Source organism: Choloepus didactylus, chromosome 10 (assembly GCF_015220235.1).
Source record: "Choloepus didactylus isolate mChoDid1 chromosome 10, mChoDid1.pri, whole genome shotgun sequence".
Lineage (NCBI taxonomy): Eukaryota > Metazoa > Chordata > Mammalia > Pilosa > Megalonychidae > Choloepus > Choloepus didactylus.
In genome coordinates, this window is record NC_051316.1 from 131,504,117 (window position 1) to 131,517,075 (window position 12,959).

General features: G+C 50.9%; 1 protein-coding gene across 1 annotated transcript; it reads right to left on the reverse strand.

Moving 5' to 3' along the window:
* Positions 1-8,101: 8,101 nt before the first annotated feature.
* On the reverse strand, positions 8,102-11,345 carry TOR4A (torsin family 4 member A). Its single transcript, XM_037798449.1, is given in 3 exon segments — positions 8,102-10,092; positions 10,094-10,309; positions 11,079-11,345. Coding segments are annotated over 2 exon segments (1,266 nt in total). The 5' UTR covers positions 10,270-10,309; positions 11,079-11,345; the 3' UTR covers positions 8,102-9,002.
* Positions 11,346-12,959: the final 1,614 nt, after the last annotated feature.

Below are 12,959 nucleotides of genomic sequence, written 5' to 3' on the forward strand. Positions count from 1 at the left end.
GGAGATGTATGGCAACATAGAGTTTGTATACTACTGAAATTAGATTGGTACTAGTTGAAGAAGGTTGTTATTAATTTAAGATATTCATTGTAATTATAAAGGTAACCACTAAGAAATAAATTAAAAATTTATGGAGGAAAGGATAGAAAGGAATCAAAATGGTACACTATTTAAAGAACAACTGAATTTTTAAAAGGCAATAATGGAGTAATTGAGGAACAAAAAGACATACAAAGCAGACAAAAAACAAATATCTAAATAGCAGAGGTAAATCCTTCCTTCTTAGGTATTCGTTAAATGTCCCCTATTAAGAGGCAGAGACTGATAGAGTGGATGAAATATGTGTATGCTGCCCACAACAGACTCATTTTAGATACAAAGACACAAAAAGTTTGAAAGTAAAAGGGTGAAAAAAGTATTCATTGCAAAGAGTAACAAAAAAAAAAAAAAAAAAGAGTGAAAGTGGCAATATTATTGCCAGACAAAATAGAGTTTAAGTAAGAAAAGGTTATGAGAGACAAAGAAGGATATATGTAGATAAAAGTTTCAATTCAACAAGAAGATATAACAATTGTAAATATAGGCAGCTAACAAAAGAATCCAAAAATATATGAAACAAAAACTGACAGAATTGAGGACAGAAATAGGTAGTTCTACAATCATAGTTGGAGGCTTCAATACACCACTTTCAATAATCGAGAGAACATCTAGACAGAAGATCGATAAGAAAATAGAGAATTTGAACAACACTATAAACCAATTACACCTGCAGAAATATGTAGAACAAATCAGCTGAACAGCAGCAGGATGCAGAACACATTCTTTTCAAGTGCACATTCTTCAGGAGAGACTATATGTTAGGCAACAAATCCTAAATCTCAATAAATAATACTTAAATTGAAATAATTAAATTAATTAATTAAAGTATTGAAGTATCTTCTCTGACCACAGTGTAACAAAGCTAGAAATCAACAACAAAAGGAAAACTAGAAATTTTCAAATATGTGGAAATTAAACAACACACTATTAAACAACCAATGGTCAAAGAAGAAATCACAAGGGAAATTAAAAATATTTAGGGATGAACAAAAACAAAAACACAACATACCAAAACTTATGATATCCAGTAATGGTAGCACTCACAGGGAAATTTATAGCTGTAAATGCCTACATTAAAAAAGAAGAAAAAAGAAGAGGTTAAGCCTACATAAAATTATGACTAAGAGTCTCTTCCCAGGGAACCTCTTTTGTTGCTCAGATGTGGCCTCTCTCTCTAAGCCAAGACTGCAGGTGCACTCCCTGCCCTCTCCCCTATGTGAGACATGACTCCCAGGGGTGTAAATTTCTCTGGCAGTGCAGGAAATGACTCCCAGGGATGAGCCTGCCCTGGCATCATAGGACTGAGAAAATCTTATTGACCAAAAGAAGGAAAAGAAATTAAACAAAATAAAGTTTCAGTGGCTGGGAGATTTCACATGGAGTCAAGAGGTCATTCTTATACATTATATAGACATCCCTTTTCAGTTTTTAGTGTTTTGGAATAGCTAGAAGGAAATATCTGAAACTGTTGAACTGTAATCCAGTAACCTTGATTTTTGAAGATGATTGCATAACTATATGGCTCATAAAGTATGACTGTGTAATCATGAAAACCTTGTGACTGACACTCCCTTTATCCAGTGTAGGACAGATGAGTAATAAAACAAACAAATAAATAAATAATGGGGGGGTAAGGGGTATGGGATGTTTGAGGTATTATTTATTTTTATTCTTTTTTTTTGGAGTAATGAAAATTTTCAAAAATTGATTCTGGTGATGAATGCACAACTATATAATGAAATCATGAACCACTGCTTGTGCACTTTGGGTGATTATCTGGTGTGTGAATATATCTCAATAAAATTTCATTTACAAAAAAAGAAAAAAAATCACAAATCAAGAACCTAACTTCACATCTAAAGGAACTAGAAATAGAAGAGCAAACTATATCTACAGTAAGCAGAAGGAAGGGCCGAGATGAATGAAAGGGAAAACAGAAAAACAACAGAGAATCAGTGAAACCAAAAATGGTTTTCTGAAAAGAGCAATACAGTTGACCACCATTTAGCCAGACTGACAAAGAAAAAAGAGGACATAAATCACTAAAATCAGGAATGAAAGTAGGGGCATTACTACCAACCTTACACAAGTAAAAAGAAATATAAGAGAATACTATGAAAAACTGTATACCAACAGATTAGACAACCTTGACGAAATGGAAAAATTCCTAGAAACATACAAATTACCTAAGCCGACTCAAGAAGAAATAGAAAATCTCAAAAGATCTATAACAAGTAAAGAGTTTCAATCAGTAATCAAAAAACTCCCAACAAAGAAAGTGCAGGACCAGATTGTGTCTGCTAAATTACCAAACATTTAAAAAGAATTAGCACCAATCCTCAAACTTTCCAAAAAGCAGAAGAGGGGGGAGCATTTCCAAACTCATTCTATGAGGCCAGCATTACCCTGATATCAAAGCCAGATAAACACAGCACACACAAAAAAGAAAATTAGTAACCAATATTCCTTATGAATATAGATGCAAAAATCCTCAACAAAATACTGGCAAGCTGAATCCAATAGCATATTAAAGGAATTAAACAGCATGGCCAAGTGGGATTTATTCAGGTATGCAAGGATAATTCAACATAAGGAATTCAATCAACGTAGTATACCAAATTAATAAAATGAAGAAAAAAATGCATGATCATCTTAATTGATGCAGAAAAGGCATTTGACAAAATCCAACATCCTTTCATGATAAAAACACTCAGAAAACTAGAAATAGATCGGAATTTTCTCAACATGATAAAGTGCATTCATGAAAATCCCACAGCAAAAGTCATACTCAACAGTGAAAGGCTGAACACTCTCCCCTGAAGGTCAGGAACAAGACAAAGATGCCCACTGTCACCACTGCTATTCAACATTGTATTGTAAATTCTAGCCAGAGCAATCAAGCAAGTGAAAGAAATAAAAGGCATCAATATTGGAAAAGAAGAAGACAAAGTATCCCTATTCACAGATGACCTGATCCTATATATAGAAAATCCCATAAAATCCTTACTACGGCTACTAGAAATAATAAACAAATTCAGGAAAGTTGCAGGATACAAGCAAACACACAGAAGTCACTAGTAAAAAACAATCTGAAGAGGAAATCAAGAAAACAATTCCATTTACAATAGCATCTAAAAGAATAAAATGCATAGGAATAAATTTACTCAAAGAAGCAAATGACTTCTATGCTGAAAACTATAAAACATTGCTAAATTAAGGAAGACCTAAATAAATGCAAACAAATCCCATGTTCATGGATCAGAAGATTTAATATCGTTAAGATGTCAGTACTATGTACAACAATCTACAAATTCAATGCAATCACTATCAAAATTCCAGCAGCCTTTTTTGCAGAAATGAGAAGACCAATCTTCAAATTCACGTGGAATTGCTAAGGACCCTGAATAGCCAAAACAATCTTGAAAAAGAAGAATAAAGTTGGAGAACTCACACATCCTGATTTCTAAACTTACTACAAAGCTACAGTGATTGGAACAGCGTGGTACTGGCAAAGAATAGACATAAAGATCAATGAACTAGAACTGAGAGTCCAGAGGGAAATCCACACATCTATGGCCAATGGATCTGTGATAAGGGTGCCAGGTCCATTTGATGGTGAAAGAATAAACAGCATGTCTTGCATCCATTCAATGGAATACCATTCAGCAGCAGATAGGCCTAAAATACTATACACCCTGCAGCGTGGAGAAACCTCAAAACCAGGCTATGCAAAAGAAGCCAGACCCGAAGGACTACAAAAGATTGAATTTATATAAATGTTTTTGTGTGTGAGTGGGGGGGGGGGGTTGTTGGTAGCGTGTTTCTTTTTATTTTATTTTATCAGTTTTATTGAGATATACTCACACACTATACAAACCATCCACAGTGAACAATTACTGGCTCACAGTATCATCATAGTTGTACATACAGCCCCCAATCAATTTTAGAATATTTTTGTTACTCCAGAAAAGAAATAATAAAGGAAACCCAACTCCTCCCATACTGTTTATTCCCCCCTATTACTGACCCATATATTGGTGTAGTATATTTGTTACTGTTGATGAAAGAGTATTAAAATATTACTGTTAACTATAGTCCATAGTTTGCAATAGGTACATTTTTTCCCATATACCCCTCTATTATTAACTCCTTGTATTAGTGTTGCACATCTGTTGTAGTTCATGAAAGAACTTTTTAATATTTGTACAATTAATCACACACATTGTTGACCACAAGATTCACTGTGCTGTACACTTCCATGTTTTAATCTCCAGCTTTCCTTCTGGTGACATACGTGACTCTAAACTTCCTCTTTCCACAACATTCTCCCACAATTCAACACTGCTAACTATTCTCACATTAAAGTGTCACATCACCTCTGTCCATTTCCAAACTTTTGAGTTCAACCTAGTTAAACATTCTGCACTTATTTAGCAACCACTCCCCATTCTATAGTCTCTACATAAATGTCTTTTAAAAGCAAACGTATAGAGCCAGAAAGCAGACTAGTGGTTTCGGAGAGAGGCAGGAAACAGGGATGCACTGAAAATGGGCATCATGGATCTTTCTGCACTGATGGAAATATTCCAAACCTGGATTGTGGTGATGTTTGCACAACTCTGTAAGTTTACTAAAAAACCATTAAATTGTCCAGTTAAAATAAGTAAATGCTAAGGAATGTAAATTATATTTCAATAAAACTGTTAAAAATACATAAATAAATACATAAATAAGCTTAAAAAATCTAAACTAATGTGGTTAGGGTTAGTTTAGGGTTAGGGTTATACAGTTACGTGGTAAAAGCATGAAGAAAACAGGCAGTGACTATTCTGCAAGTAGGTTAGCAATTGCCTTGGGGCCGGGGAGGGGACGCTGGTGAGACGGAGACAGTGCAACTCTCACAGTGTTTTATTTCTTGACCCTATTGTGAGCGGGTGGGTGGCTGCTTTGTGATAAAACTTTTAACACGAATTTTTGTTTTATATGCTTTTCTTGATGTGTATTGTATTTTACAAAAGTAACCCCTGATGATACCAACAAACAATAATTTGCTTTCTAGGAATAAATCTAAGAGAAATGAGCAAGACCTTTCTGCAGAAAATTACAAGACTTTATTGAAAGACATAAAATCAGGCCTTAATAAATGTACAGTAATGTAAAGATATCAATATTCCCCCCAAATGATCTATAGTGTCAATGAAATTCCAATCAAATCCTAAAAGGTTTTTCAAAGAATTTGACAAAAGTGAGTTCTAAGAAAAAAGGCCCCAAATCTTCGAGAAGAATAAGACTGTATTCCAGCCAGTACCATGACTTATGACGACTTATAAAGCTGTAGCAAGACAGCTTTGTGTTGGCCCAGGAGAATAAAACTGGCCCATGAAACAGAAAACAAGAGCTCAAAAACAAACCCATGTGCAAATAAGGACACCTGATTTACAACAGAATGGGAACTGTAGAACATTTGGAGTACTTTCAATAAAAATTAAAAAGAATAATGTCTGATATGCAAAATTAAATCAAAAGGACCAAATTAAAATCTTGATAAAATGCACTGAGGTTGAACAAGGGCTGAACTGGCACTCGGGTGATCTAAGCTCCTTGTACTGTCCAGGACAGGGTGTAAGATACTAACTTTAGACTTAACTTGGCTTTTCATGGTATAAACCAATTAAGCAGAAAAATGGAACATTTGGTGTGGGGGTAGGAGTTGGGGATCACTACCAAAAAAAAAAGGCAAGAAATAAAAAAAAGAACAGAAAAAGTAGGACAACTAAAAGGCACAAATAAAATTACAGGCAAGAGTTTGAGTATTTCAATACCAATAGTTACAATAAATATAAATGGATTAAACTTGACAGCTTAAAGACAGGGACTGTCAAATTAAATTTGTTAAAAATCCAGCTACTTGCTGTTTCAAAAAACACAGTTAAAACATAAAGACATAGAAAATACATCCCACACATATACTAACTGACAAAAAAACTGGATTAGCTATGTTAGTATCTTACAAAGTAGATTTTTTTTTTAAAAAAAGGGCAGCATTAGAAATTGAGAGAGCTACTACATACGATATTTGGAGTATGTTAAAAAATAACTTAGAGACAACTGTACATAAACAATCTACACACACACATGAGGGGAAACAGCTATTACATTTCGGGGTAATCTGATGAGCTGGCGGTTTGCCTAACCTGGGCCTGAGCACCTGTCTAGGGCAATTGAAGAAAATACTTTTAGTTAGTGATGGATTTCCTGGAAAACTTTGCTGTAGAGCTTGTGACCCCACAGTCCTTCCATCAGCTTGCCGGATTTGCACCATTTCTCTCTTTAGAAGTTTGTCAAAGAAAAACAAAACAAAACAAAACAAAATGTAAACCAACATTAGCCTATTAAATAGAGGCTCAGAAAAACCCTGACAAATCCACCATTAGAGGAAAAGATTTCAACATGCCATTCTCAATTGTTAATAGTTCAAACAGCCAAAACACACACACACACACACACACACACACACACACACACACACACAAACAACAAAAAATCCCACCACATAACAAAACAGGCTGTTGGGTTTGAACCAAACAATTCATCAACGAGCACGATTTACTGGCCACGTGTACAGCCAGCACCTGCATCAATTAGAACATGCACATTCTTCTTAAGCACAGTTGGCCTCAATGTAATAATGTTAGAAACCAGTAACAAAAAGACAAAATCCCTCGTAAGTTTGGACTTTTAGATATATGAGCTTAGTGGGTGCTGCTGACTGAAGGGGTGGATGAAGGGCCCAAGCTTGGCTCAGCGGGTGACACCTCCAGGCTGCTCTGGGGGCAGCCCTCAAGGGGAGGTGACGATCCTGGGCAGGACCCTGGGTTTCTCACCCATGCACAGGCTGGCAAACACTCCCCCCACTCAGCAGCTCTCCACACACACACACATACCTCACACATGATCATGTGCCAACACATGAACACACCTTGAGGCATCAACACAAAACACCTGCGACATCAGAGCTGGGGGGTCCACCACTGTCACACCTCTGTCAGGTGAAAGTGGGGCTGGTGTGGACACAGGTGAGGTGCAGCCCTCCAGCTCACAGACTTTTCGGGCCCCCTCACAGTCACAAGGGGCAAAGGTGTCCCTAGCCCGCGTGGGTCCGGTGCCACCCTGCCCGCACCCTGCTCAGGGAGCCCCAGCTGGCACCTCTGAGTGGAAGGAATCCTCAGGCCCATCCCGGCAGGACGTGCCCCGGTCCTATCCCACCCCACTCATTCCCGTCCTGGACGCTGTGCTCCGCTGCCCAAGGGGATACCGGCGGCTCCCGCTCCATCAGACAGAAACTTGGTCCAGGTGGACAGAACACGGTGACCGGGAGGCACTGGGACCCGGCCTGGCGGCCGTCCCAGGACACAGGCTCCTTCTGAGGGCAGGTGTTGGGGCAGGAAGCCGGAGCGCACACGAGGGGGCACTCGCCACGCGCCCCCGCCGCCCTCCAAGCCCCGGGACTTGCTGGGATGCTGGGCCGCGGCGGGGACAGTCCTCGGTCGTGGGGTCTGGACGCAGCTTCCCAGCCCCGGAGGGAGGTGGGAACCGGCGCCCGCGTCACACACCTGCGCTGCCCCTGCGCCACCCTGGGAGCCCTAGGCCCGGCCGCTCCCCCGCGGCTCACTTGTCTCCTGGCCGGGAGTGCGGGAAGGCTGCGGACGCGTCCAGATGGCAGGGGCTGGGGGCAGCGTCCCTGGTGGCTAGAGCGCGCGGCGTGGGCAGGCCTGAGGGTGCAAAGGGCAACAGAGGCAGCAAGGGGGTCGGCCACGGGCTCACGGGGGAGGACTCCAACCCCGTGAACTCCCGTGAGCCCAAGCAAGAGGCCCGGGGCTCGGGTGGCCTCCTCGCTGCCCTCCCCTCCCCTCTCCAGATGCTGCTGGAGCTGCACTGCAGACAGGACCCCAGGGACAGGGGGTGGCCGGGGTGGGCCAGGCTGGCCTTGGGGGCTCACCCAGTAGCCTCAGCTGCAGCTTCACCTCCACGGTGGGGCAGAGGCCCAGGAGGCTCACAGTTGTCACTGATGGCTGTAGACCCCCCCACACACATACACACACAACCTCATCTCTAGAGTAGAGGGGGGAGCAGAAGCGGAAGGCCTGGGGACCCGCCCAGCACTGGGGAGAAACCTGGCCTGCCCTGCCCCAGGGCACCTGAATGCACCCCCCAGCTCGGGGCCCTGGGGGGACTGTGGCCGGGGTAGGGGGGTGGCCCAGGTCAGGGCTCCCCACTTAGGCTCACCTCCTACCACTCTCACCCTGGGAGGAGCCCTCCTTCTGGTGCTTTCAGATGATACGCTGTAGCAGTTCATCCACAGGAGACCCCCAAATACACCTCACTGCAAGGCTGCTCCCCGGCCCAAGAGGCCACAGATTGGAGAAGCACCTCTGGGCCTCCCCAGGGCTGAGCAGGGGGCTACAGGGGGTGGGCGCTGTGGGTGTGATGGTTGCGGCAGCGCCTCACAGAATCACCCACTGAGTCACCTGAGACCATCCCCTGTACCACGGGGACGGCCTGTCTACTGCCTGGGATGGCGTGAGCACTCACCAGATGGGGCCTGGAACATGGCGGACACAGCCGGCACTGAGAAATATTGGCCCAATTAGGGACTGGATGGTGGCCGCCATGCCAGGGACAGACTGGGGGCTCTCAGGGGGCAATGAAACTGGAAGTGGGGAGCTCAGACCACAGCACATTGTCCGGTGCTCGCCAGCCTCTGCAGCTCAAGAGTGTGAGCTGGGGTGGGGGCAGCCACAGATTTGTTGGGCGCCTGGAGGGAGTCCAAGTTTCAGCTGTCTCCTGCTGCCGCCATCATCCCAAACAACTGGCCTAGTGTCCACAGCGTCCAGCTGCCCCGGCTACAAGAGGTTCACCTTGGCCACCACCTGCTTGCAGCCGGTGACGGCGAACTCGCGCCCGGCGACGCGGTAGTAGCTGAGCTGCGCAGCCAGCCGCTCGGCCTGGGCCTGCTCGGGAAAGAAGCCCTCCCCGGCCATCTCCTCCCGGAAGCAGCTGACCACGTCCCACTTCTCCAGCAGCAGGAAGGGCACTATGGCCGCCACCTTCCAAAGCGGGTGCTCGCGGGTCAGGAGCGCCCGCAGGCCGGCACGCAGCTCCTCCTGGGCCTGAACCGCAGCCACCCCGGCCCGTGCGCCGCGACCACCGCCAGGGCGCGCGGCCAGCGCGCGGGACGCGTTCTGCAGCACGAAGCGCGTGATCTCGCCGCCGCCGGCGCTGCTGAGGAGCACGTAGATGGCGTTGTGGAAGTGGTGGGGCCGCTGCGGCTGCAAGAGGCCGTGCAGCTCGTCTAGCAGCGCCGGCGGCATGAATTCCACCTCGTCCAGAACCAGGAGCGGGGTCTTCTCCTCCGCCTCGGCCCGCGCCACCACGTCGGCCACGTGCCGCGCCAGCTCCTCGCGACAGGCCTGCGCGGCGCGTGGCTCGGGGCAGTGGTGCCGCGCGTGGTACTGCAGCACGAGCGCGCTGTCGTCGAGCACTGCGCGGAAGTGGCCGGCGAGCAGGCGGCCCACGTGGCTCTTGCCCACGCCGCTGGGCCCGTGCACCGCCAGGAGCAGCGGGCGGCTGTGCACGTGCGTGGCCAGGTATTCCCGCAGCAGCTCCACGATGCGCCCCACGGCGGCCGGCTGGCCGAACACGGCCCGCTGCAGCGTCTTCTCCAGCCCGTCCAGGTCGTAGCGCAGCGCGTTATCGTCCAAGTTCTCGATGGCGTTGAGTACCTGGAAGCCCACGATGGCCACGAGCAGCAGCAGGCAGCGCTGCGCACGGCTCTTATGCTCGGCGCGCGGCAGGTACTTGCGCGACGTCTCGGGGTAGAGCACCACGCGGCTGCGCCGGCGCCTCTTGCGCGGTGCCCTCGAGGACAGCTCCACAGGGCTGTCGAAGGTGAAGAACTGCGGCTGGTCGGAGCCCGCGCGCGGCGCCCGGGGCCCCCCCGTCCGGCCCCGCGATAGTCGACCCCGCGCCGGGCGGAAGGAGGCGCCGCTTGCGCAGGAGGCACACGCGGCGGCGCAGGCGGAGCACGGCGCGCACGGGCGCGATCACGCTGGGGCGCGGGGCGCGGGGGACGCCGGCCAAGAACTCCCGGCTGGGCTGGCCGCGGTCCATGATGGCTCGGGGGCGGTGCTCCGCATGCACGTCGCCGTCCCTGCAGCAGGAAGATGGGAAAGGTCTCCAGACCCCCGCCACGGCCCTCTGCTGGGGCCGCCCGATCCCTTTCCGGGGGGCCTGCGGAGTGCGGCCCGGGTCGCCCCACGGCCAGTGCCTGGCCCGGCCTCGCTGCGCCCGAGCCTCGCCCCCCTGACCAGGAAGCTGCTCCCCCGCAGGGCCCCATGCAAATCCCTCGGGTCTTCCCATAAACAGCCGCCGTCTGGAGGAAGTGACTTGGGGGGAGGGAGCTAAAGGGGGAGTTGCGCTTATCGGGCTGCCTGCTGGCTTCCTGGAGGAGGAGTCGACCGGCCGGTTAGGGGTAATGCAGGGTCAACCCGGACCCGCCTCCGCCCGCAGCTCCGACAGCCGGGCGCCGTGGGCCCTGCATGTCCCAAGAGGAGCCGTGGGGAGCAGAGGCCCGAGCACCCCGGGAGCTGGGGGGCGGGGTGGGGGCTCTGGCCGGAACTTATGCTTCTGAGAGTGGGCCCCAGCCTTGCCCCCAGCCTCAGCTGGGTCCTCCCAGCTGCCCCCCTGGCACCGGGGCCTTCCCACCATCCCAACAGTGAACATACTCAGGGGCAGAGCCAGAGAGCCCCCCAGAGTCGGTGAGGGTGGGGGCGCAGAAACCGACAGCAAGAGGAGAGGAAGAGGGAAGAGCGGGGAGGTGCAGAGCCTATGACCCCCGGAGAGGCGAGCAGTCAGCGAGGGCGAGGTCCGGGAAGGATGCGCAGTCACAGGCCGGACGGGCACCCCCAACCCACCCCTACCTGTAGCTGCGGGTCAGGCCCTGCCGGCCCCAGCCCTGGCCGGGGGGCCCCTCCTGCTCCAAACGCCGGGGCCTGCCGGGGGAAAGCACGTCGCTGGGTGGGGGTCCCGGGTGGGGTGGGGTGTCTCAGGGGGCCAGCTCAGGCCCGGCGGGGGGGGGGGGAGCGACACCTGCGGGTCCCCAGGGAGTGTCCCAGCGGGAGGGAGCTCTGGGCAGGTTTCCGCTTCTGGGCAAAGGAAGTGAGTCAGGGGGTGCGGCGCAGGCGGGACTTCGCTGCAGAGGCCTCACGGGGAAGGCTGGCCGCCCGCTGACGGCCTCACACCCGCCCACCTTCCCCCCAACCCTAGCCTTCCTGGGCTCCCGGCACCCCCTGTCTGTCCTTGCACTCACCCCCATCTCCTCTTCCTCACCCCAAGAGAGCCCGGGCTCCCGGAAAACAAGGGGGAGGTGGTGAGAGAGGAAGGGCCAGGGTGAAGGAGGGCATGCAGGGTCCTTTGCCAGCCGGGGGCCCCCAACCCTTCCCCCAATCCCTCTCCCCCACCCCCTTTCTTCTCCTCTGATGGCTCCTTTCCTCCCACCTCCCCTCACCTTCCCCCAGCCTGGAGCCCCCACAGGGCGAGTCATAGCCCAGGGGAAAGACCTCCGCCTGGGGCCCCGGCTCCGGGCCGGGTGAAGAGCAATTTTAGGAAGAACCAGGGGCCCCCCACCCCCCTCCCACCTCTGCAGCGCCACCTGCGCGGTGACCTGCAGCTCCTGACGTCCGGGCGAAGGGGCCTGGGGTCTACAGCTCCGGACTCCCCGGGAGGCCCCCCACACAATAGCAGCCCTGGCCCATCCCCAGACGAGCCTTGGGCCACCCGAGGAGTGGACAGCTTGGAACTGACCGTCAAGCAGCCACTCGGCCACCTCCACTCCTTGCAGCCCACCGGTCCTGGCCCTGCGTCCACTGCACCCTCCCAGTCCTGGGGGGTCCTGAGTGCCCCAGGCCCCGGGGACTGCAACCCACACTCCGTCCTGAACGTGATCCCATCCTCCCGGCTTCCTGACAAAGCCCAAGGGTCCTTTGGGCCTGATCCAGTGTCACCTGCTGCCACCTTCTGTCACACGGGACCTCGCCGGTGGCTCTGCTCCCTTTCCTTCCCCAGCCCGGGGGCAGGGGTGGGGTGAGCGCGCTGAAGTGTGGGATTGGGGGTTCCTCTGTCCAGCAGCCCCCCTGGCAGGATGACCGTCCCCTCACCCTCTGATCCAGGAGCAGGGCCTGGCAGGGCTCGGAGACTGATGGCAGCCCTGGGCACTGCCCACGGGGGGAGCATTTGCAGCCCACGCCCCACATTCAGGCCCGTGCCCCCCGACCCCCTCCCAGCCCACTCAGGGTCTGCCCGGGCCCGGGGCCCCAGTGCTGAGCAGGGGAGGTTTGGGGACCCTCAGGCCTCGTGATCATCTTGCTGGTTTCTGGTCTCAGTGCTTCTCCTGGCCCGGGTGTTGGGGCTGGGGCTGGGGGGCCCTGGGGAAACTGCAGGGAGGGGCGGGCCTGTCACCAGGTGGGCCCGATGCCCCCGGCCCGGCCAGCTGCTTCCGCCCAAGGCTGATCCCCAAACCCTCTGGGGTCCTGAACTGCGTCGCTGGGAGAGGAGGGTCTCCTGCACCAGCTGGGCCAGGCATCAAGGGCGCGACCCTGTGCTCTGGGCTAAGGCCTGGCCTCCCCTGGGCTTTCGCCTGCCTCTAGGGGTAAAGGGGACCCCGAACCCCAATCCCGACCTCTGACCCTTAACATGTCAGCCTTGAGCCCACGGAGGCACCCAGTGAACCCACCCCGAGGCCTTCCTCTGGCCATCCCTGAGGCCGGCCACACCCACCCCAGAACCTGCCGTCCGCCTCGGGC